This window comes from Phalaenopsis equestris, unplaced genomic scaffold (assembly GCF_001263595.1).
Source record: "Phalaenopsis equestris unplaced genomic scaffold, ASM126359v1 Scaffold203528, whole genome shotgun sequence".
Taxonomy (NCBI): Eukaryota; Viridiplantae; Streptophyta; class Magnoliopsida; order Asparagales; family Orchidaceae; genus Phalaenopsis; species Phalaenopsis equestris.
This window is the reverse complement of record NW_018223145.1, coordinates 179,890-204,801: the sequence shown is the minus strand read 5'-3', so window position 1 is coordinate 204,801 and position 24,912 is coordinate 179,890. Positions and strand designations below refer to the sequence as shown.

The 24,912-nt window shown below is 32.2% G+C and overlaps 1 protein-coding gene across 1 annotated transcript in view; it reads left to right on the top strand.

Moving 5' to 3' along the window:
• The first annotated feature begins 6,885 nt into the window (after positions 1–6,885).
• The window catches only part of LOC110036185 (choline-phosphate cytidylyltransferase 2-like), a 38,087-nt gene continuing 20,060 nt past the window's right edge, over positions 6,886–24,912 (top strand). Inside the window, exons 1-6 of the mRNA XM_020740575.1 lie at positions 6,886–7,111; positions 21,470–21,583; positions 21,826–21,921; positions 22,063–22,105; positions 22,242–22,397; positions 22,556–22,636. Of these exons, the coding sequence (XP_020596234.1) occupies positions 6,987–7,111; positions 21,470–21,583; positions 21,826–21,921; positions 22,063–22,105; positions 22,242–22,397; positions 22,556–22,636 (615 nt within the window). The 5' untranslated portion in view covers positions 6,886–6,986. The remainder of the gene's footprint in view (positions 7,112–21,469; positions 21,584–21,825; positions 21,922–22,062; positions 22,106–22,241; positions 22,398–22,555; positions 22,637–24,912) is intronic.

Here is a 24,912-nt window from a genome sequence, read left to right as displayed (position 1 = left end):
TACTTTTTTTGGAGTTACCCTTACGGAGGTCCAATGAAAATTATTAGTAGTCATATCTTCAATTAAAGAATATGATTCATTAAATGATTTTGATATTAATGATCCACCGACAGCAGCATCAGTTATATATCTAAGATATTCAACCAATCAATTATAAAAAGTTTGAATTATTAACCAATCTAGTAAGGCATGTTGTGGACAGTTCCTAACGAGATCTTTAAATCTTTTCCAAGCATCATAAACTGATTATCCTTTAAATTGACAAAAAGACGTGATATCATTTCTAAGATTAATAGTTTCTGATGATGAGAAATATTTAGATAAAAATTTTTGTGATAAGTCTCCCCAAGTTTTGATAGATTTAGGTACTAACGAGTTTAACCACATCGTAGTTTTATTTTTTTAATGAAAAAGGAAAAGTCTAAGTTTGATAACATCATTTGATCTCCGTCATATTTAAATCTAGCACACAATTCTAAAAAAAATAGCAAGGTGTAAGTTAGCATATTCAGTCGATGTTCCCCCAAACTGATTAATTTATACCATTTACATAATGACAGGTTTAAGCTCAAAAGAATTGACAGCTACAATAGTGTTTTGTATACTCAAATGAATTTCATATATTGCAGGATTAGCATAATGTCTTAAAGGTCTCTGATGATGTTCATTTTCTATTCCAGAATTATTTAAGCTTGTAGCCATTTTGTTCAAATTATCTATCTCTAATTCAAATTATCTATCTCTTTTTGTTGTTTTTGAATTTTTCTAATAGTTCTTTCTAACTCTGAATCGTATGGTACTAAACCTACTAATCTTAAACTACGCATACAAAAATATAATAAGAAATTAAAATAATAAAAAACACTATAATATAATAATATTTAATTAAACTGCAATAAGTTTTTTAGTTTAAATAAAATGTTCTAAATTATAAAGCAATTTACCATTACTCCCCGGCAACGGCGCTAAAAACTTGATGTGACTCTTACCCATGAATTGAATGTGACTCTTACCTTATTGTAGAAAGCTTTACCCTTTTAGACCTTATGTTTCTCAACAAATTTTAATATTTCAATTGGGCAGATCGAAAAGTAAATGAAGATCAAATTTTGAATCATCAAAATTTATTGACATTTAAAATCTTACATAACAAAATTAGTTTTTCACAAAACCATATCTCATTGTAAGGAGAAAGATAAAAAAGACTACTTAAAATTCATGAAAAGGATATGACAAAATATAGATTATATATATATAAAAACAAGTTTACAAAACAAAGAAAAGAAAGAACACAAATTATCTCACACTCCTTCTCAAGCAAATCCCTTGAAGTTTCCTTTAAGCACTTTCTCTCTTTACAATCACCCTCAATTATCTCTTAGAAATGTAGTGGAGAAGAAATCTTTTACCTTCTCTCTTCTTTTACAATTCTTGAGAAAATCCTCTCTTCTCCCAAGACCTCTCTCTCACGCCACCCTCTTCTCTTTAAACCTCTTGCCCCCCTCTTCTTCTAGACTCCTCTCTCTTTTAATTAGGGCCACCTTCATTTCAAAAAGAATTCAAAATTCCCTCTTTTTTTCCCAAAAGGCACACCTCTTCACACCAAGAGAAGAGTCCCTTCATCTACCTTCATCTAAGAGACATATCTCTCTTCATTGAAGAGCCTTTCCAAAGTGTCTAGATGTATTGAATCACTCCATGGGTTGTTTGAATTGATTTGATCTTTTAAAACCACTCAAAAAGAGTCACTAACCTCCTAACTCCATCTTACTTCATCTCTGGCACTTCTGGCGCCAGTTTTGGTGCCTCGGCGCCAGCCTACTGAAGTTCGCGTTGCTCTCTGAATTTTGGCACCTCTGACACCAATTTTGGTGCCTTTGGTGCTGCTTCTCTATAAAATGGCACCTCTAACACCTCAGGCGCCAGCTCTCTGTAAAATGGTGCCTCTCGCGCTAGGATGCTAAAAAAAATCCATTTTGGCTCCAAATTTTCTCTTTTTTGCTACTTTTTGCTTCAAATGCCTAAAATCAATATACCTGCAACAAAACATGAAAATAATCTTCTTTAAAGTGAAATATCACCAAATTTAAACATAAAATGAATACATAAAATTGTACATTATTTTGGTGTATCAGTAGGGGGCAAAGCACTTGGTACTGATAGCACCGCCTAACATATTCCTTGCAATCAAGGGTCATTAAAGATCAATAATTGCCAATCTGATTAATTTTTATTTTCATCTTTAAACCTGATTGATGGGACCCAAAAATGCCTGCATGAACTCTAGCCATGATCTTTTTGGCTTCATTCATATTGACCTATCAAAGCCACATATGATCAATAGAGCAAATATACACATATGATCAATAGAACATATGATCATAATAATAAATGGAGTGCACTCCTTTGAATTTGAGAGGCCAAGGAGCGATCATTGAGGAGCATTCCCTTTGTCAAATATGTGATGAAGACTTGGTGATAATCAACATATGACTCATCAAAAGCGTAAGGAATTATGCTTTTATCACCCAACAGGGAGGCTTCTGAAGTGCTAATAAGAGCTGATAACAAATCACTTCCATTTTGTATCACTATTGTCATATGATTCTTAATAGAACTAGATAGTTTTTTGGCTAGCTTTGCAAGAACGTTGGCTTTGCCATTGAGGTAATGAGGTATTTTGATCAAAGTCACATTAAGAATGTGCTCTAGCAATGCCATGAATCTTTTATGATATACTAAGAGATCAAGCTCGAGGACTTTATACGCCCCCAATACTTGGCTGATTATGAGTTGTCAGTCTCCTTATACTTTAATGTTTTTGGTAGTCATATGGATGACAATTTCCAAGTCAAGAATCAAGTCTTCATGATCTACCTAGTTATTCATAAATAGTTTTGTCAAGATATAAAAATAGTGAAGAATACCCTGCTTTGGGGATACGAAGATCAATCTGATCCCTATTTGTACTTTTAAGAGAGATCCTTATGGTCCTTGCTTCGAGGAAGATACCCCATTAAATTATAATTCCCACTCAAGAGATTTGAAGGCCAAAAAGTGCTCATCGAGAAACTCATCGGTCAACTGCGAATCAATAAGGAATCAAGTGAGATGCTAGAAAGTTAACCAAAGCCTACCATTTGACTCTTCGCTGAGGGACACATGAAACACTAAACTGTGATAGCATCATGGTCTATCTAGCTAATCGTCCAACCAATGTAGGATGAGTCATCAAGTACTTTAGGAGCTATACCCTTGAGATAACATTAATATGATGTGTGAGAATGTAATTCCTCAATTTATGAACTAAAAATATCAATGCCAGATAATTTTTCCCGATTGGCAGATACTTAATTTCAGTGGGGATGAAACATCGACTAAGATAGTATAAGATGTTATAATACTCTTCAATTTTAACTGGAGCTAAAAACACCGCCACTGACTCATCTAGTGCGACAGTTACATATTGGTCAGTTTACATGGATAGAACATTACATAGATTTACAAAATAAACATGAGCATGGGCTAAGCTAACATAAAAAATGGAGAAGATCACATAGGGTTAAACATGGATCATGAATTGAATTAATATAGGTAAACATAGTGATTGATTTTTTTCAATAAAACATAGGTCTATTTTGTCTGAAGTAAACATGCAATTTTTATGTATCATAATTTTATAACCTGCACACTTATACATGTTCATGCATACACATATCAATACATAAACATACAAACCTGCATAAACATATACTTATACTTGCATAAACATATACTTATACTAACATATCTCCACTAACCTTCTTCTACCCTCTCCTCCCCTCCCATCTTAGTATATTTTACTTCTTTGTTTTAAAAATTGGGTACGGTAAAAGAGCACCTTAGGTGAGTGGGTTAATGGGTAAAATAGATAAATTAATGACTTAATAGGTTAATTGGTTGCTTAATGAGTTATTAAATACTTAATGAGTTGGCTTATGCATTAGTGATTTAATTAAGATGTTAATAGGTTAATAAATGAGTTGGCGAGTAAATTAAGGAGTGAATGAGTTAATTAGTGTGATAATAGGTTGAATACTGGCTTGATTAGTTAATTAATTAGTTTATTAAAGGTGTTAATTGGTTTAATTAGTATGTTTATTGGTTCATTAATAAGTTAATTAATTACTTAAAGTGTTAACTGAGTTAATTAATGTGTTGATTAATGTATAAGTCGTTGACATGATATTTTAATGTGTTAGTGCTCCGTTTAGGAGGGTAAATGAGGATTATTGCTTGGTTAGAAGGAGTTTAGTGCATTAGTGCTAGGCTAGGAGGAGCTTTGTGGATTAAAATTTGGATTAGGGCGAGCTTAATTCAATTAATATCGGATAGGATGGGTTTAGTGAAATTATGATAGGTTATGGTGGGGACTGATAGATTATGGTGGGGAAATGGGATTAATGTCAAAGTTTTGATGATTTAAGTGGAGTTTTGTAAGTTTAGATTAGGTTTTGAATAGATTATTGAGTTAATGTTTTAATTAGGGCGAGTTTAGTGGCTTTGAAGTTTTGACCAGGTGACTTTAGGGTGCTAGGGTTTTGACCAAGAAGATAAAGGAAGGAGAAAAGAAAAAATGAACAAAAATTCGATGATTTACCATGACATACACATAATACAATGCAAAGGGAAGAGAAGCCCGATGATTTACAATGTAAAATAATAATAATAATAATAATAATAATAATAATAATAATAATAATAGTAATAATAATAATAATAATAATAATAGTAATAATAATAATAATAATAATAATAGTAATAATAATAATAATAATAATAATAGTAATAATAATAATAATAATAATAATAATAATAATAATAATAATAATAATAATTAACATCATAACCTAATTCATGAACTAACATTAATTCCATGGTTAATTTTCATGTAACCTTTGAATTAGAGAGAGATGATTTCATGGTTTTAATTTCATGCAAAGTTATTGAATATAAATGGTAAGATGGTGTGCAAATTTACTTTTCTTTCTATTGGTGATCTTTTTACTTTTCATGGATCTCCCTTGCTTGATTTTGTGGTGGAAAGATGATGGAGGCTCTGGGTTTAATGGTGGAAAAGTGGTGGATGAGGAGAGGAAAACCAAGAGGGAGAAGTGAGAAGGAGGATTTTGGTCAAGAGAGTGGAATCACGACTTAGGAGTGGTTTGGGGTAGGTTTTGAGAGAGTGAGGATGTTATGAAGGAGCTTGGAGGCAAAGAGAGTTAAGGGATTTGGGGAAAATTTCAAATGAGGGACATGGAGGGAGATTTTAGAAAAAATGAGGGTATTTTGTGATTTGGCAAATTATGGTAGTTATGGTAGTTGTGGAAAAATTACAAGTGAGCCTCATTTTGAGGATAATAAGAAATCCAATGGTTCAATCCATTTTGAAAACAGAGCTTGCTAATGTGACCAATTAAAGTGGCTAGGTGGTTACAAGAAGGTTGGAAGTTGGTTATGGTAAAAAAAATTGACTTTAGCTCCTTTGATGGAGAAAAATACAGGTGAAAGTTAAGTTAGTGAAAGAATGAAGTTATGTTAGTGAAAGTGTGTCCAAACCATTAGGATAGAGGAAATTAAAATTTTGAGTTTGAATTTTTTAATAATTTTACTGGTCCAAATTGTGTATATATAAATTTAAAACTACTTTTATTGAAATTCCAAGTTTATTTGGAGGCATTTAAAGGTGGTTATGGTCAAATTACATTTAATTATCAAAAGTATCACTTTTCCTCTCTCCTGATTATTGTCGGCTAAACGAGCCTCTAAATGGAGTCAAAATTAGGTGAAGAGAAACTCAATTGAAAGTTTTCGATGATACAGATGTAATGATGAAGTCCATTTTAAAAAAAATAATGATTTATTAAATTTTTTTTAGCACAATTTTATGTAAAAATGATGTTCAATGACCACCAAACTAGTTTGCATGGTCTTCATGTGTTTATGAAGAACACACAACTTACAAAATATAATTTTAATCACCAGATTGATATCTGTAGAAAAAAGATAATTTTAGGGTTGTGACGAAGCTATTGATGCATGAAAATTTGAATTGAAGAGTTTTACATAAAAAATATTTCAAAGGATGATCGAATTTCTTGTATGGTATTTACATATAATAATAAGTCTCATGCAACTTTCAAAGTGAACTTCAGTTCTACAATGATTTTGAAAAAGAATTCAATAATCTAAACTTTAGTGATTAAGATCGTTTTTAGAACTATCTTTGAGTTTGGTTAAAATCGATTGTTTGAAAATTATTTTGAGTTAATTTCGACTTTTATTAAGTTTAAATACAATTTTTTAAATTTGGCTTTGCTCACCTCACGACTAAGCTCAAGTGAAGTCTAATTATGCTTAAGCCAGAGAAATGAGTTTGACCAAAAAAGAGGTCAACATGATGTATATCATTCAAATAGTGCTTGCCACTAAAATAATTTTTTAAATAATAGGATTAATAATTTTATATAGCACTTTCTTTCTATTAAAACAAAAATATTTCACATATTTTTCATTTTCACTTGTGCATCAATCATGAAGCATCCATGTGGAAAACATGTACATCCATATTGTGTTTGCACTAGATCTATAATTATTGAGGAAAGAAAAATGAAGTTAATAAACTCGTAAGAAAATGTCAAATTGATTTAATATTAAAATAACTCATATCTGATGAACAGGCTCATCCAAGAAAATTAAAATGTAATATATTTAAAATATATTTAAATTTAATAATTGAATTATTAAAGTATTCAAAAATTAATTTTCCCTTGTTATCTAAAACCCTTTTATTTATCTTTCATGTATTTTTTCCCGAATCAGACGACCAATTTGGACGCCGCCCCTGAAAAAGGTTGAATTTTGAAGCCTCGAACCCATCCGCGTCTTTCAAATAAAGGAGAGGCGACTTTTCTTTGGAAAGAGCCGAACTTGCTTCTAATAGCAGAATGGAGAATCCGAAGCCTGAGGAGGTGAAGTTAGCCAGCGACCCGCCGGTGCGGGTTTACGCCGATGGCATATACGATCTCTTTCACTTTGGTCATGCTCGGGCCCTAGAGCAGGCCAAGAAGCTGTGAGGCCTTTTTCACGTCTATTCGTTTCCCCTTTGAGATGTGGACTTTGACTCTGATGATGGATAAGGCTTTCTGTTCTTGTTTGGATTTCTGTGATTTTCTTTAGTTGCTCCTCTGTGGCAGATATGATTAATTCTGTGTGTTAAGGAGTTTGCTTCTATGGTTATGCTCTAGATTTCGAATAACGAATCACTTCTATTTGTTACTTTTCTGTTCTTCTTATGGGGCTGTTTGGTAGCCGCTTTTAAGCAGGATTTACGCTAAATCCCGCCAAGCGGCAAAAAAAAGTTGGCATAAATCCTACAGATTCTTAAATTCCGTTTTGCCTTCTTCCTTAAATCCGGGATGTATCAAATCCCGTAGGAACCGGAATTTACGGGATTTAGAGAAGCTAAGGCGTGTGGCAAGAGTGGGATTTGTTAATCCTTTTAAATCCTATTAAACATACCAAACAGTTTTCAGGATTTAAAACCTTCGAGATTTCATAAATCGGGATTTACAGGATTTACTAAATCCTATTCAAACTAAAACCTACCCGAAACTAAACACCCCCGGCGGGTGGTATTTTTGATGGTACTTAAAAAGATTAGTGTTGTATACATGTAATTTGGATGGATTTGGTGTTAGATTTGTAAATGGTAAGATTTTTTTGTTATGTATTTAAATCCCCTCGATATTTTAGTTGTTTGATTTGTTCTGAGAATGCATGCTGTTTTGGGGAAACTATGTTTTGTTTAGGATCCCTATGCCATCTCACTGATATAGTTAATGAAGTTGAATAGTTTAACCAATTTTGGTGAATTAAACCATCGGAACAGCTGATCAGGAACCAGAGTTTGATCTTGATTAGATAACATCAATAAAAAGATAAAAGAAAAGCCTAACTTCATTAACGAAAGAAAAACTCTGGTTCTCCGATTCTCAGGATTGTCCTGAGAATCGGAGTTTTTCTTTCATTAATGAAGTTAGGCTTTTCTTTTATCTTTTTATTGATGTTATCTTAATTTATTGAAATATAACCAAATATTATATGCTTGGACTGGAATTTTGTTATACTAATGTTTCTTTATTTGCTCAATGGTATCGATTCTTGAATACATTGTATCCAAGAAACATTTAGCCTTCAATTTTTCATTTTTTGAATAGTTATTAAGCTTTTCTCACTTAGAAATTTCACAAGTAATGAAGGAGCCAAGTTATGCTGGGCTTTACCACCTTCTAGCTTCATATTGGTATTATTAATTGAACATTTGGAATTAATTGGACTTTAGATTTAAATTAAATTTTTTGAGCCCACTTGTTTTTTTCTTAGCTCAAGTTGTCTTTCGGCATTTATCAGCTTGAATAGGTTTCAAAGGGATGATTTTGTTACATTTATCGTCCATTGCCGGGTCCCAAGCCCCGCATGTGAAAAACGGAAGGTTGCATTAGATAGTTGAGAACCAGCATAAAATTTGTCAAAACAACATAACATGAATTCTTTAGATCACTGGGTAAATGCTAGAGCGTTCCCTGGAAGTGACACCCTGTATGACCTGAATACAGTAAAAGGTGTGTAAGTGCCTCTACACTTATGCCCTGAGTGTAGTGCCAAATACGCAAGGTTTTCCACATTTGCGGATGGATACAAGTAAAGAAATTAATCCATAAAGTTAATATTAGGATAGAATTTTGAAACATAAGTACTCTGACAGGTAAATTAATTGAATTAGTTAATATGATAGTTTATAGGATAAATATTCTATATATTCAAGAAACTAAATGGGTTGGAGAAAAGGTTAAAGAGATTAATAACTTAGGTTTTAAACTTTGATATTCAGATAGGCATACTAGAAATGTAGTTGTTATAATAGAAACTGAATGTGTTATTATAGCTTAGGTTTTAAATTTTGGTATTTAGGTAGGGGTCACACTAGAAATTTTATAGATAAGAGTTTGAAAAATAATATTATAAAAATTAATAGAATTAAAGACAAAATTATATCTCTTAAGATTGTTGTTGATGATACGATTTTAAATATTGCAAGTGCTTATACACCTCAAGTAAGTTTAGATATAGATTTTAAAGAAAAAGAAGGAATGAACTAAAAATTAATACAATTGATACCTCTTGAAAAAATAATTTTAATTGGAGGAGATTTAAACGAACATGTTGGTAGAGTGATAGATTTTAGAAATATTCATGGTGTCTACGGTTTTGGAGTGATTAATGAGGAAGGTCGAGTCATATTAGATTTTATTTTAGCGTATGATTTTGTTATTGCTAATACTTTATTTAAGAAAAGTGATGAACATATTATTACTAATTAGAATAAATCTAATAAAACAAATATTGATTATTTTCTTATGAAAAGAAGAGATAGTTGAGAATGTAAAGATTTTAAGATTATTTCATGTGAGAATTTAAGTACTCAACATCGATTATTAGTTCTGAATTTTAAAATAAAGAGTTATAAGATAAGAAATACTAGAAATTATTGTCATATAATTAGATTGAGACACCTAGAAGACACAAATAAAATTATTTTGACTAGTTAACTTCAAGATTTAAAGATTTTGGATGTTCGTGAAGAAACAAATTCTATGTGGAATAAAGTAGCCAACACTATTAAATAAGTGACAAGATGTATTTGGAGAATCAAAAGGAAATTCCTATAAATAAAAATTGTTGGTGGTGAAATAATAATGTGCAAAAAAAATTAAATATAAGAAATTTTATTATAAAAACTGGTTTAAATGTAGAAGTTTAGAGAATTGAGAAAAATATAAGGTAGTCCACAGGGAGTCTAAACGAATAATTTGTGATGCTAAAAATTTAACTTTTAATGAATTTTGTAATAATGATCTTTATGGTAGATTAGATACTAAGGAGGGTGAAAATTATATGTATAAACTAGCCAAATAAGGAGAATTAAATTAGCCAAATAAGGAGAATAGAGAAGTAAAGATTTAACTCAAGTGTATTAAAGATGAAAGTTAAAAAGTACTTTTTTTAGAAAAAAGATACCCAACACAGTGGGTGAGCTGTTTTGATAAACTTTTCAATGAAGTTTCTGAAAATGCAATCGACCTTAGTGATCTTAATATCATTAATAGTAATAAAATATTTTATTTTTATTTTCGCAGTAGTGAAAAAGAAGTTCAACAGGCTTTAAAGAAAGTCAAATGTGGAAAATCAGTAGGACCTGATGATATCCCACTTGAAGTGTGAAAACATTTAGGAGATTTGAGAATTTCTAGGTTTACTAAATTCTTTAATATTGTTTTAAAAATTAACAAGATGTTTGAGAAGTGGAGGAAGAGTATTTTGGTCCTCATTTTAAAGGATAAAGGGGATGCAGCAAAGTGTGTAAATTATAAAGGAATTAAGTTTGTTAAGGATGGAGCTTGGTTCAGTCCGCCCGTTCCCGCGCACATGCGAATACTCCCGCGCCCGCTCTGTCGTGCGAACTCCCGCTCCCGTTCGCGAATGGTCGCGACTCTGCCATTCGCGAACCGCTCCTCTGTCGCGAATAGTCGCGACGTCTCCCTTTCGGTTCACGATAAAAGACATCCACACACGACTCTCCTCTTCAGTTCTAAGTCACGATTTTGTGCTCTTCTTCGGGTTTCCTCTGGACAGAGGAAGAGGATGCAAGCAGTAGTTCCTTGCGGTAGAATGAAGAAGAAAGAAGAAAAAGATTGCTCTCCCTTGGCTTCTTCTTGGTGGCTTGTGGTAGAAGAGAAATTATGTTTATTTTTCTTGTAAATTTATTTTCTTCGATATATCTCGGTGTAGAGTTTCTCCGGTGTATTTCGGTGTAGAGAGAGAAAAACAGAGAGAGATGTAGAGAGAACAATCAAGTGAGAGATTCCTCTTTCAAGTCGAGACGATCGACTGGTGTAAATTCCTCATGTAGTAAAATTCTCTGCAACTCCGTGGACGTAAGCAATTTACCGAACCACGTAAATCTCTTTGTTCTATGTGTTACTGTTTTCTGGTGTGAATTTTCTCGTTCTATTTTTCTCTTCGTCAAAGATAGTTCTTTTATTTTATTTCTATGTATATACCACAACAACTGGTATATCTCACAACAAAGTTTGTGCCATACTTTAAAATTATGGGAGAGGGTTATTGAACATAGGTTAAGACGTGTTATTAAAATTTCTCATAATCAACTTAGATTTATCCTTGGCAGGTCTACTATGGAAGCTATACATTTATTGAAAGGTTTGATTGAGAAATACAGAGAGAATAAAGAGGATCTAAATATGATTTTTATTTATTTAGAAAAAGCTTAGATTAAAGTTCTAAGAGAAATCCTTTGGATAGTTCTAGAGAAGAATGGTGTTGATATGACTTATATCCTAGTCATTAAAGATACGTATAATACAAGAGTTGTTACTTGTCTTTGAAAAGGAGGATCGACCAAAAATTTTTCTATTTCAGTTGGATTACATTAGAGATCAGATGATCTTACTGGACATTTACAGAAGGATGTACCTTGGTCTATGCTTTTTGCTGATGATATCCTTCTTGTGGATAAGACTAGAGAAAGAGTTCAGGAAAAAACTTGAATTATGGATGTCTCATTGGAGTCTAAAAGCCTTCGTTTGAGTAGAGCTAAAACTGAATATATGGAATGTAATTTTAGTAGTAGTACCTATGTGTGATCAAATCATTAAAAGGTGTGAAAATTTTAGATATCTCGGTCTATTGTTCAAAATGATGGTGATATAGATGGGGGATGTTATTAGTAGAATTCAAGTACCACTTAAACTGAAAGAAAATTTTGGTAGGATGGTGGTGAGACCTGCAATGCTCTATGACACAGAATGTTGGCCTTTAAAAGAGAAGCTTAAAACAAATTTAAGTTTGCCGAAATGAGAATGCTTAGGTGGATGAGTGACCTGACACTTAAGAGACAAAATGTGAAATGAATATATCCCTGATAGGGTTGGTGTTGCTCCAGTAGCAGACAAAATTAGAAAGAGTCGTCTTAGATGGTTTGGTCACATTAAATGCTGACCATCTGAGGATCCAATTAGGAGAGTAGATATTTTAGACTTGACTTATGTTAAGAAAGGTAGAGGTAGACCTAGAAAGACTTGGGCATATTGTACAAAAAATGACCTTAATTTATTGGAATTAAACGAAAATATGACACTCAATATGGTGCAATGGAGAAAAAGGATTGATGCAACCGACCTTACATAGTGGGATAAAGGCTTATTGTTGTTGTTGAAAAGAAGCTTGTAAGATTATTTAATTTTGTTAAAATTTGTTGATGAATCGTGATATATGTTAAATTGTTGTTGTTGAACTATACATCATTCTGTTTTAATTGAAAACTGAAAACAAGGGAAGTATGATTTTCTTAATTAGTAATTCACCAATACGATATAAGTATATATTATTTAAAATATAGACATTGGGATGTACTTTATACAATCTCATTAAATAGTTCGTTACCAATAATCTACCCATGGGCTATTAAACAAACTATCATGGTTCATGGATCAATATTTTATTGAGTCCTTTTTTGGATCAAGAACGATCTTGCCATTATTGCCATTATTTTCTTATTGAGCCTTTATTTATTTATAAAATAGAGCACATCAAGATGGGCCAATTTTGATACACTTTTTCTTATCTACCTAGATTCACTTATTTCATTTTGACATGGCCATAATTGTGCAACATGACAATAATATTCTAATGTGCTTTAATACCTAGTAATGAATGAAGGATTGAGGCTCCAGTTGTTTTTATTTCTTGTTTGTTTTATTTTGCTCACCTTTTTAGCGCCATTGAATTCCATGGATTAAACAAAGGCATCCTATGTCTAATTCCTTCACTGTAAATGCAACATGTCAATTTTAAAGTGTTCAAAGATGGATCCTACAAATTGTTTGATTATTTTTGATAATTATGGATAACTCAAAACCTGCAAGGATAGGAACGAGCTGTGCTTGCATTTGGTTTAGATGTGAGTGCAATTCTTGGCAATGGCTTATGCAGGCCATGTGGAGTATCAATATATTTGATTGCTTACGGAGATCACTTGTGGTCGCAATCAATATGGTGCCGAATTCTTGTCGCCTATTTTTGATGGTAACGCTGTTACATTGAGTACTTGCATGTATTGTATCATCAATTTTTCATTTCAAAGTACACCACTGATACGGTTCTTCTAGTGAGATATCTAGCAGTTACCTTGGGGGGCAGCAAGGAGATTTTAAGCATTTGTTCGAGTTGGTATGGTCGGCTTTTATGATCAGCTTTTGATGTTATTTGTGTGAACTTGTGGTGATTGTGCTTGGCCCAAGAAGAGTTGTAGAGAGAAGTGTGATCCAAGGGAGTGCTGGAGGGACGGCTTGAACCCATAATCAAATTGCAGTTGCAACCCCTATACTATTTCTAACTTTTTCTCAATTCCTTTACAAATGACGTTCTTTGGTTTGGACAGTGATAAGGTTGAGAACAACAAACTTTTGAGTTTGATTAGCGCTGAGATAAACTTTGCAAATTAAAGCACAGATCTGAATTTCTAGAATTCAGTTTTGTCCAGCAAAAATACCTATAGTATTTGTTGAACTGTAATTTTCAGACTGCTATTTGTTAAGTATTCAAACCATGCTATAATAACCTAGCTGGTATTATTGGAGCAGGCAAAATTTGTGGTTGGTTACAAATAGCGGCATATACTAGCCATTTGAATTAAAGAGGGAAACAAAATAAACTAGGGCGGGGGAGTTGACACATTTCTGTTTTCAAACAAGCAGCTTTTACCTGTTATATAACATAAAAAAAGCCCTGTAACAACAGTTTTTAAACATTGGACCACAAAGAATTACTACTGTATTAACATTCTGTGTGGATGTCATAAGGAACTTACATTTGTGAACCTTAAATTAGGCTAGGAAAAATGTTATTTGCTTACGTTTTTATGCGTAAAGGAAAAAAAAAAGTACCCAATTTGTACCCATGCATGACATGTAATAAATTGTTGGTTGATTGCTTAATATAAAGTACACGTGGAAACCAATATTTTCTTATGTTGGGAATGTGCTAATGTACTTATCTTGGGCTTGTCAGTTTCTTGGCAGTATTTGCTTTGAGGTAATTCCCTTCATGATGGCTGCTTTGAGAAATGGTATCATATGGCTATGAATGTGGCAAAGTACCTCCTAGCAAATACAGCCAAGTTGACCTAAGTCTATCATATCCATTGAAAATTGAAAACAAGTCTTCCATATATTCTATTATATTAATGAATGAATCTGTGAATCAATAATTATTAGAACATTTTAAACTGAAGGTTTGTGGTGGGAGGGAATGAGAGAGTCAACAGCAGAAAACATATCTTGCTTTTGCTCTCATATATTAAGGAACGAAATTGTGAATCAATATTTATTAGAACAAGCTATACAAAGGATTTTTTTTTTGGCCTAGAAACTGTAAAAAAATTCAAAAAAAAATAATGATGAACCATCTAAGACAGCTTCTCCTGTATCTATAAATGCTTAAAGTCTGAAACTTTGTTTTATTCTGATATTGACTTCAAATGCATGATGATAATAAAATCATAGAATATCTATCTGCTATTAAGAATATTATGCTGTGATGAAATAGACTACTTTTATTTTTGGCATTTCAAGAAGTCTGCCCGGTTACTACTTGCAAGAATCTTTTTGTTTAAGTCTTATGTAGGCATTATTGGGATTTCTATTTTGGAATATTTGTATTCTTTAATCTTTAAATCTTGTTATGCAATAGTGTAAATTCTTTTTGGCTCCAACCTATAATTTGCATTTAAAAAAATAGTCTGATCTATGATTGTCGAGGTTGTTTGCAAGTGTGGAGTTGGTGAGCATTTATATACTAGTATCAAAGCTTAACATTGCTTGTACCATAGCTTTGAAGTGCCATAGTCTACATGTGGTTTTTTATATATTGACATTTTATTTTATCTTTAATGCTCTTATAGAGTAGATTTTGATCTTAAAAGCTTATATTGAAATAAAATCAAAGTACTAGAAATATATATTTATGCCTTTAGCTTGCTCACCGTAGTTTTTAAAAATTGCTAAAATCATATGCTTTTTTAATTGTGCTCAACCTATTATCTCCATGAAGGTAAATAAAACTAAATTGGAGTATGAGAGACAATTTTAGGTACCATGTCATGTTCAAGTTAATGTATTTAATAGAGTTCTTCATGATTCTTAGTTCACATGAGTAGAAAATATCTAAAAAAGTTCACAAACACACACAAACATGATAAATCATCACTTACTGAATTTTGTTCAAATGTCTTATCAAGTTCAAGCTCATTCTTAAATGGCCCAAAACAAACCTATACTATTACTTACTATGATTTAAAGCTTAATGGATTAATGCAATTCTCAAATAATATTATTACTTAATAGTGATTAGATAAATGAAAATAAAAGGCCGAGGTAGACCTAGGAAGACTTGGGTTTATTGTATAAAAAATGATCTTAATTTACTAGAACTAAATGACAATATGACATTAAATAGGACGCAATGGAGAAAAAGGATTCATGTAGCCGACCCCACGTAGTGGGATTAAGGCTTTGTTGTTGTTGTTGTTGTAGTGATTAGATAACCTAGATAGTCAAAATTTTTTTAAACTGTAATAGGCTAGACTTATTGAAATAACACAAGCAATTAATTACATCATGTTTTTTACATATTTATACAACTTACTTTTTTTGAGATGATAAAGTTTAGATAATCTTTAATTTTATCACTATCATTTATTGAAGATATTCTTTAATTTAAACATATTTTTTATCTTATCTAACTTTATTACTTTATTTAGTTTAAAAATATTGTGATATAATAGATGCCATTGTTATCAAAATTTTAATCAATGTTCAATGCTAAATAGCCTTAGTAATATTTTTTATATAGAAACCAAAAATGAGCGTGACATTGAAGATGAAAATAGCAAATAATTAAACTCATTCACTCATCTATTACATGAACACATGATGCAACAAATTCAAGAACACAAAGTGGAATGTATTGGATGAATTTCTCAATCATCAATAATGCAACATGAAAATTTTATAGTTTTATTATTTTATATAGGAAATTAGTAGATTAAAGGCTTATTGGGGGTGGCCATCACTATTTGTAAAAATTGCTATATAATTGTTATGATAAAAATATATTTTATGAGAAATCATAAAGGTATTATAAATTTCTTTTTTTTTAAAACAAAGTCGTCTTAGATGGTTTCGTCACATTAAACGTCGACCATCTGATGATCCGATTAGGAGAGTGGATGTTTTAGATTCGACTTGTGTTAAGAAAGGCGAGGTAGACCAAGGAAGACCTGGGCTTATTGTATAAAAAATGATCTTAATTTACTAGAACTAAATGAAAACATGACACTAAATAGGACGCAATGGAGAAAAAGAATTCATGTAGCCTACCCTACGTAGTGGGATTAAGGCTTTGTTGTTGTTGTTGCAAAACAAAATCCAATAACAATTTTCTTACAACTATCATACTTTATATTGTGTTGTAAATTATTGCTTCTCACTATAAAAATTTATGAAAAGAAATAGTTGTACAAAAGTGTCGCAGTAGTTTGACAAGCATAGCATTAAAAATGTTGCTTCAAATAAACCCTAACAAATGATGCAAACTAGAAAGATTTAATAAAGAAAAATACTTGCACTTGTATGAAGTAATAACTAGAATAAGTGATGGCATTATTGATAGCTCGAAAGAAATGACATTTTTATAAAAATGATGAGTACTTGGTAAGGAAAAGTTTTTAAAGTATTAAAAAGTGTTCAATTTTTTCTAATTTTCTATAGTGTCGTGCTACATTACACATTACAATAATAAGTGCTATAGTGGGCTCACTTTCGAATTATAATAAAGAATTTAAAGCATGAGGATCAAAGCTTTGTGCTGGTGGATCAATGTCTTGATGGCCATTGGATTGCAACTTGTGTGCTTCCCTTGGAGATCGTTGACCTCTTCTTTTTTTCCCTATTTTGTTTATCATGGCTTCTCTTGGAGGTACATATATAACTTTTTGTTTTTGAGAGTTTTTCTCCATTGTTTTTATTTTTTCAAAAGTTTCTTTTCATTATTTTTTTTTGCATGATATTAGAGCAAGATTATGGTTTGTTTCAGCCTTTGTTCTTTTTCTCTTAGGGTTAGGAGTTTCACTTCCATTGTTACTCCTCTTGTAGATACATATATAACTTTTTGTTCTTGAGGGTTTTCTCAATTGTTTTTATTTTTTCATAAGTTTCTTTTCATTATTTTATTTTTTGCATGATATTAGAGCAAGATTATGTTTTCTTTCATTCTTTGTTTTTTTCTCTTACAGTTAGGCATTTCACTTCCAATTTTATTTGTCTTATCCGATTCTCCTATTCACCATGTCTTGATTTTTTAACTTTTTAAAGGATCTGTTAATGATTTATGATGAAAATTAGACCGAGGTGGATCTCCAAGAATTTCAAGAATTTTATTATTTGAACGTGAAAAATTATCTTGAATGGTACTAAATCATTAAAAAACTTTCTAAAAGGAAAATGAACGATCTGACATTTTTTCTGTCTACCTCTAGAGCCTAAAGACCCAAAGCTTGTATTTTGGAAAGAAATTAGTTCCAAAATCAGTACGTGATTGTAGAACACCATCCTATCGGAGATCAATGGGCATTCTATGTTTCTCTCCACTAAAGTAGAGGTTTGTGATGCAACTAATTAAACCAACTCAAAAGGTGAATGATGCTCACTACTAATAAACAATTAATTTTCCTGTAATTGAATACTTTAAAGATGTGAATTGTTATTGACTATAGCTCAAGATGGCATACTATGAGGATGCGTAATTTGTGGAGTGAGAGTTATTGAGTTTCTAGCAGGACTCAATAATGAATTTGACCATATTCAAATTCTAATCGCTAGCAAAGAAAATCTCCCTTCTATGAATGAAGTTTCTTCTCATATACTTGCTGAAGAAGGTAGAAGCATGGTGATGATTAATTGTTCATCTCTTGAAATATCTGCCATGACACTTTTTCAATTCCAAAGTAAGAGATTTTCTATTATAAAATTTTCTCTAAAAGAAGGGTAAATATTTTTCCAAAAGTAATATTTATTGCAATTATTATTAAAAGAAAGGGCATATCAAAGGTAAATGTTGAGAGTTTTCAGAGAAAATCTCAAATTTATTGAGGAATTAAAGATGAAAATAAAAGAAAAATATGCCTGCCAGGTAGAGTCAAAAGGACGCAATTCATAGTATATTGATAAATTATAATTTTCTCAGTTTGTTAGGAAAGTCATCTGGATCTTGCTCTCTTGCACAAAATGATACGATTCTTAATTTATATGTTTTTAGTAACTCTAATTAATTTTCCTTTTTTGCTTTTCTTGGATCATTGATTTAGAGCTATTGATTGCATGATAAATTGTCATTATATTTCAAACTTACAAACTCTGTCCGGACAATAAGAAAATGAATGCTACAAATGAATTTTTAACAATTATTGCAGGATAAGAAGAAATTCTAAATTTTCCCAATTGTACGCTCATGAACGTATTGCATGTCCCACACTTTGCAATTAGTTTTTTATCTATTCAAAAATTTACTAAAGATCATAATTGTAAAATCATTTTCTTTACTTATCATTGTGTTTTTCAAGAACTTGTTATGAGAAAGGCGAATGGATAAACTAGAGAAAAATATGGGTTATACCTTCTTGAGGATCAAGATTGGTTATCATGCTCATTTATCTTTCATACAACCGGCATCATCTGGACACCAATATATATTATGGCATCATTCTCTTAAAATTTATCAATATGTTTTTCCTTTCCTTTTTTTTGTAAATATATGTATTAAAAATTTTCATTGTGAAACTTGTGAAGTTGTCAAATCATTGTGTTTTTTTTTCACGAATGTAACTATAAAAACTGTAGCCTTTTTGTGTTAATTCATTTTTATATTTTGAAACATCTAAAATTCCTATTATCTTTGGACTAATTGATTTTAGTACGTTTTTTGATGATTGCATTCAAATGACATAAGTATATTTAATTAAACAAAAATTTGATGTTAGCACTATATTTCTTATAATCACTGTTATGAGAAGGAATCAATTCAAGTACAACAATAAAATTTATTTAGATTGATAATGCTCGTGATTATTTTTAATCAAATCATCATCATTCTTTAATATAATGGGTATTATTTTTTTCCTTTAACACTCATCAACAAAAGGACATGGTTGAAAGGAAAAATTGCCAACTTTTTGAAGGTGTTTAGGACTTTTTTCTCCACAATTATAGCCCAAAATAATATTGAGAAGAAGTTATTCTGATAGTTACCCTATTTAGTCAGTAGAGTACTCTCTAGAGTAATTGATTCCAAAAGTTTTTTAAATTATTTAGGAGAGTTCTTTTCTATTAGTAGCTTCCTAAAAATTCCTCCTAAAGTTATTGGATGTGTTATTTATGCTTATATTCATAAATAGCAAAGAGAAAAACTTGATCCTAGAGCTCTTAAGTGTGCATTTATAAGATATTTTGCTACACAAAAGGAATACAATAGCTATCACCCACCTAGAAATAGATTCTTCACTTTAATGGATGTCATTAATGAACTCATAGGGGAGAATTCCCAATTTGAAAATAAGTTTGATGATATTTTTTCCTGCTAACTCAAAATTCTGTAAATTTAAGTTTTGTAATAACTATTTCTTATTTGGTCTATACAAGAAGGAATAAGCCCAACTAGAATCTCCAACAAATTTAGAATTCAGAATCGTTACTAGGTAACACTGGTCAGTCAATTGCTATTTATTTATATTCTATCTCACGGGCGCTTCTTTTCATAAATTGTTGTCCTCTAATAAGGCCTTTCTAATCAACATTAAATACTGAACACATTTTTATTTCATTAATTTTATTCAAGACACTTGAAATAAAAGATAGAATGACACTATAAGAGAAAAGATGACTTCCTTAGAAAAAAATATACATAGGTGATCGTTGAATTACCAAATTATAAGAAGACTGTAAAATGCAAGTGAATTTTCACAACTAAATGCTAAGCAGATAAGAGACTAGAAATGTATAAAATCAGACTGGTAGCAAAATGACATATTCAATCATTTGTGGTTGATTATCAAGAAATATCTGCCTCATTGCAAAAAGCAACTCCATTCACATTCTAATATCCTTAGCAATAAATCATGGGTGGCCTATAAAATAATATAATATAAAAAAGTGATTCTTTGCTTCGTCGTCCCCCATCCATGCAATGCTGGGAAACTGTTATATATGTTTGCTCATTGAAAGTATGTAATCTCAAATTTTAGAACTACCCAGAGATGTCCGATGGAAGAATATCAATTTAGATTAATTGGGGTAGATTTCTCTATAGAATATATCTTGAGAAAGATTGCATTTCTTCATTGAAATTTATTTTCTTTCTTTATGATTGCCAAATATTAGGTGCTTTTGTTGATATACTAATGGAGAAATGAATTATGCTATAATCTTCCACTTTCTTCTAAAAATGATTAGAAAGATCATAGTATAATAGAGTTTTGTGATAATCATTGTGGTGATTGGTATTGATTGCCATTAAATAGGTTATAATCTTTGGTTCCGTTTATCCCAAAGGTTTATATAAATCTTTCCTTCCTAATATTTATCCTCCACATATAAGTATTATGTATTATTGGAGAATATCATAAAGTTTCATTATAGAAGTTTTTTATAGTAATTATCTTTCTGCACTATGTTTAGAAGAAATGTATATCCTGTAGGAAACTATTTTCTTGTAAGTGATTTTCCTGCAATTTTATCCTGCACACAGATACTTATTAATTTTCTCTGATGATAAAATCTACTTACAAATTAGAAAATCAGGATAAGGGGAAATGTTGCTAGTATTCATCAAATTTTACTATCCTTTTCTTCTAATATTATGATCACGTCTTTTGTTTGGTTTTTTGATATATTCTTATAGACGATTATTGCCAATAATTATATGAAATTTAATAAGTAAAAGTTAAGTTTTAAAATAATTTATTTATTTAAATACGGCTATAAAGATGTGCTAATGGTGGAAGGGTGGGTGAGGATGTGCGAAGGGTAAATGGTTCACTGGTGCTAACAAGTGTTTGGAAGCCTTTGGACAAAGACTGTACCGTAGATTTTATGGAACTAATATTTTTGGCCATCAAATTTGGTCAGTTAATTTTTTGTCATTTGAGTTAAAGCTATGTTTATTCATTTTGTTCTAATGCGTTTAGTTGTAGTGAGGAAATGCATTTGTGTTCTAATTAATTGTTGTCATGTTTCAGATTTCCAAACACTTACCTTCTTGTGGGATGCTGCAATGACGAACTTACTCATAGGTACAAGGGCAAGACTGTTATGACTGAGGATGAACGTTATGAGTCTCTTAGACATTGCAGGTACTTTAATTTATTCTAGTCTGGGAAAGGACCTCATATAAACTTTACTAATGTTGTTTTTTAAATCTCCCTTCATGGTCCAATTTGCACCTTAACCTGATGGCAATAATACTATAATGTGAAGATTAAAATTGTTCAACTGAAAGTTCAATGATCTTCTCTCTGAGTGTTATTATATATGTTCTCCAATATGCTTGGAAATCTATGCAGCTGAGGATGAAACGACCTTTTTCTTAATCTAGGTGGGTTGATGAAGTTATTCCAGATGCTCCTTGGGTGATCACTAAGGAGTTCCTAGACAAGCACAAGATTGATTTCGTAGCTCATGATTCTCTCCCGTAAGTTTTGTATTCTACTGCAAAAGTTATCAATTTTCAGCATTTTTGGACTCATATCATTTTTTATTGCTTTTTTTTTGTTCCCTCTTTTATTCTTAAGCGAGAGCACATGTTTTATTTTTACCATCCCTTTTGTTTTAGATATGCTGATGTCAGTGGAGCTGGAAAGGATGTTTATGAATTTGTAAGTTGATCGGTGTGTATTGTTAGCATGCTGTTCGTTCCTTTAATGTGCATGGTGTTCTTTCAATTGCTTATATGTTAACAGGTCTTTTATCACAGTATTTTTTTTACCTTTGACTATATCCTCGCAAATTCAGGTCAAATCAGTCGGAAAATTTAAGGAGACGAAGCGCACAGATGGTATCTCTACATCTGACATTATAATGAGGATGCTAAAAGATTACAATCAGTATGTGATGCGGAACTTGGCTCGTGGTTACACTAGGGAGGAACTTGGAGTCAGCTATGTGAAGGCATGTTTCTCCATTTTGTGCATACCTGTATGCTGTGGTATCGGTTAGTTGTAGGACACTATCCTTGTATTTTGCAGGATCACTTGTCCCTATATGTTTTGAGTTTTTAATGATTATTTACCCTGTACTGTTGCTTGAAATTCCGTCATTTGGTTCAGGAAAAGAGGTTGAGAGTAAACATGGGTTTGGAAAAGTTGCTTGAAAAAATGAGGCAGCAGCAGGAAAAAGTAGGAGAGAAGGTAGCTGTTGTTTATTCATATATAATTCTATCAAACCTCTTTGTCAAGTTTGCACTTTTCTTATTTTGAAGTTACTCTATAGTGATGTTCCTTAAAGTGACAGTCTAGTATTTTCTATGAAAAACTGTGGCTGCACTCTGACTCCACATAGGGTTTGCTACTTGTCTCAGCTTTTTCAAATGGTTTCAGTTCAACTAATTTTCGCTGGTTCTGTGTTTTTCCAGTTTTTTTATATATACATACATACATATATACATATACATACATATACATGTACATACATATATATATATACATGTACATACATATATATATATACATGTACATACATATATATTTAAAAAGCCTAAGGGGCAATTATATTAAAGCGAAAATGGTACAGATAGGTTGAATGAGTAGACCCAAATAGGCACCCAACCTACACGGTACAACACACGAAAAAGAAAAATAAAAACCCGAAAAGAGATGATACATATAAGATCAATCAGGACGACTCAATTTAGTTCTGCCTCTAGTTCTCGAAAGGGAACCAACTAAAAAGTTGGTGCGGTGCATATTATTGCCCGAAGTAACCAAAGTATTATCCATTAGATTCCTTAATTGAAGTAGATCTCCATTCTTCTTCTTCCTCCTAAAAGTGTAAGCCTGTCATTCCTCATCAGAAGATTGTTGCTTATTCGAATGAGGTCGTGGTAGTGCTGTAGTAGAAAGATTTTCAACAGTTGTACTCACAATAGGTTCTAGTGTATGTGAGGTATGAGTTGTCGCCTCTACCTCTGATACTTCCTAAAGATGAGAAACTGCAAGGTTCTCCTGATTATCTGTCCGTGTAGGTAGGGATCCTTCAGTAATATTTTTAGTAAGGTTTGAAAGTGTAAGTTGCTCAGCAGAGCCACCCAGCTTCACATCAGTCGCAGAAACAGTATTTTCAGGGGGTCCACAAGGGAAATTAAGTCAGACACCAAATCCTGTCCTGTGGTAGTTTTCTCTCCAGGTGGAACAAATATGTCTAGAGCAGTGAAGTTAGATCCATTCTCATTTACTTGATCTTTAGATTTTAAATTAGGATATAACTTATAACATTTATCAAGTGTATGCCCAAACATCTTACAATGAGAACAATAAGGATGTTTGTCTATGCTCCAGGATGATTTGTTGTCAATATTCATTATGAGTTGTGCCCAACCAGACTTCAGTAACATCAGGTAAAGTAATATCTCTTTCCACAAGTATTATGACCACAAAAGATCTTGTTAGGTTGAAAGTGGGTAGATCTAGCTTCATAGGATCCCCAACTATGGCCTCAATAGAGTAAAGAACTTAATAATGAAAAAAGTACAGCTTTATACCAGGTAGACTAAACCATACCAGTACAGTAGGAGATTCATTATTGGGGTCAAAATCAGGAGACAACTTGAGTAATTTCATTGACTTGCCTGCAATGTTAAGATATTTTTTTGGAGAAAATCCGTGTAGCCTTCAGATACGGTTAATTGAATCAACACATGCCTCCTATCCATGAGTCCCATTTTCCACTTTCCATCTAGTTTGAGATCATTAAAATTTTTTTTGATAATTTCCATAGGAGGATGCCCCAACTGAAATTTTTCAATAAGAGTGTCTCAGTTACGGTTGAAATTTCTAACTCAGAGAAAAAAAATGCTGCTTTCCTACTTTTCCTAGTTGCATTCTTAATAAAGGGACAATCACCTGTATCATTACGATACTCCTTGTAACTTGAGGAGAAGACAACCGCTGACTCCACTTGAGTATCGCCCACCACACGGTCAAAGGAGGTTTTGTCAGGTTCAACCGAAGAAGGGAGCTCCATCACAACAGGGAAAAGCCCTGCCAAGTCGAGTAGAGGGCAAAGCAGAAACGAGCCGTAGACGGTAGGGGCGAAGCCGTAGAAGTTGAAGCTGCAAAAAAGGCACAACTCGACAAGCACTACGAAGATAGACGAAACAGCCGCGCAGAAGACACAAACCGCAGAAGATGGAGCCTCGACGAAGCACAAAAAGACGACGAAGACGACGGAACAGAGGAGCCGAAGGCCTTCGTCGTCGGGCAGGACGAAACGATGGCGCGAATGCGTCAGGAGGAGAGTACAACAAGACCTTCGTCGTCGGGCACAACGAAATCGATGGATTGAAAGCCGAAGGATTCAACGTAGGGAATCGCCATTGGGTGAAATCCTAGCAGAGCTGCCCACCACCGACGCCATGATTCATCAACATATCATATATACACACACACACACACATATATATATATAT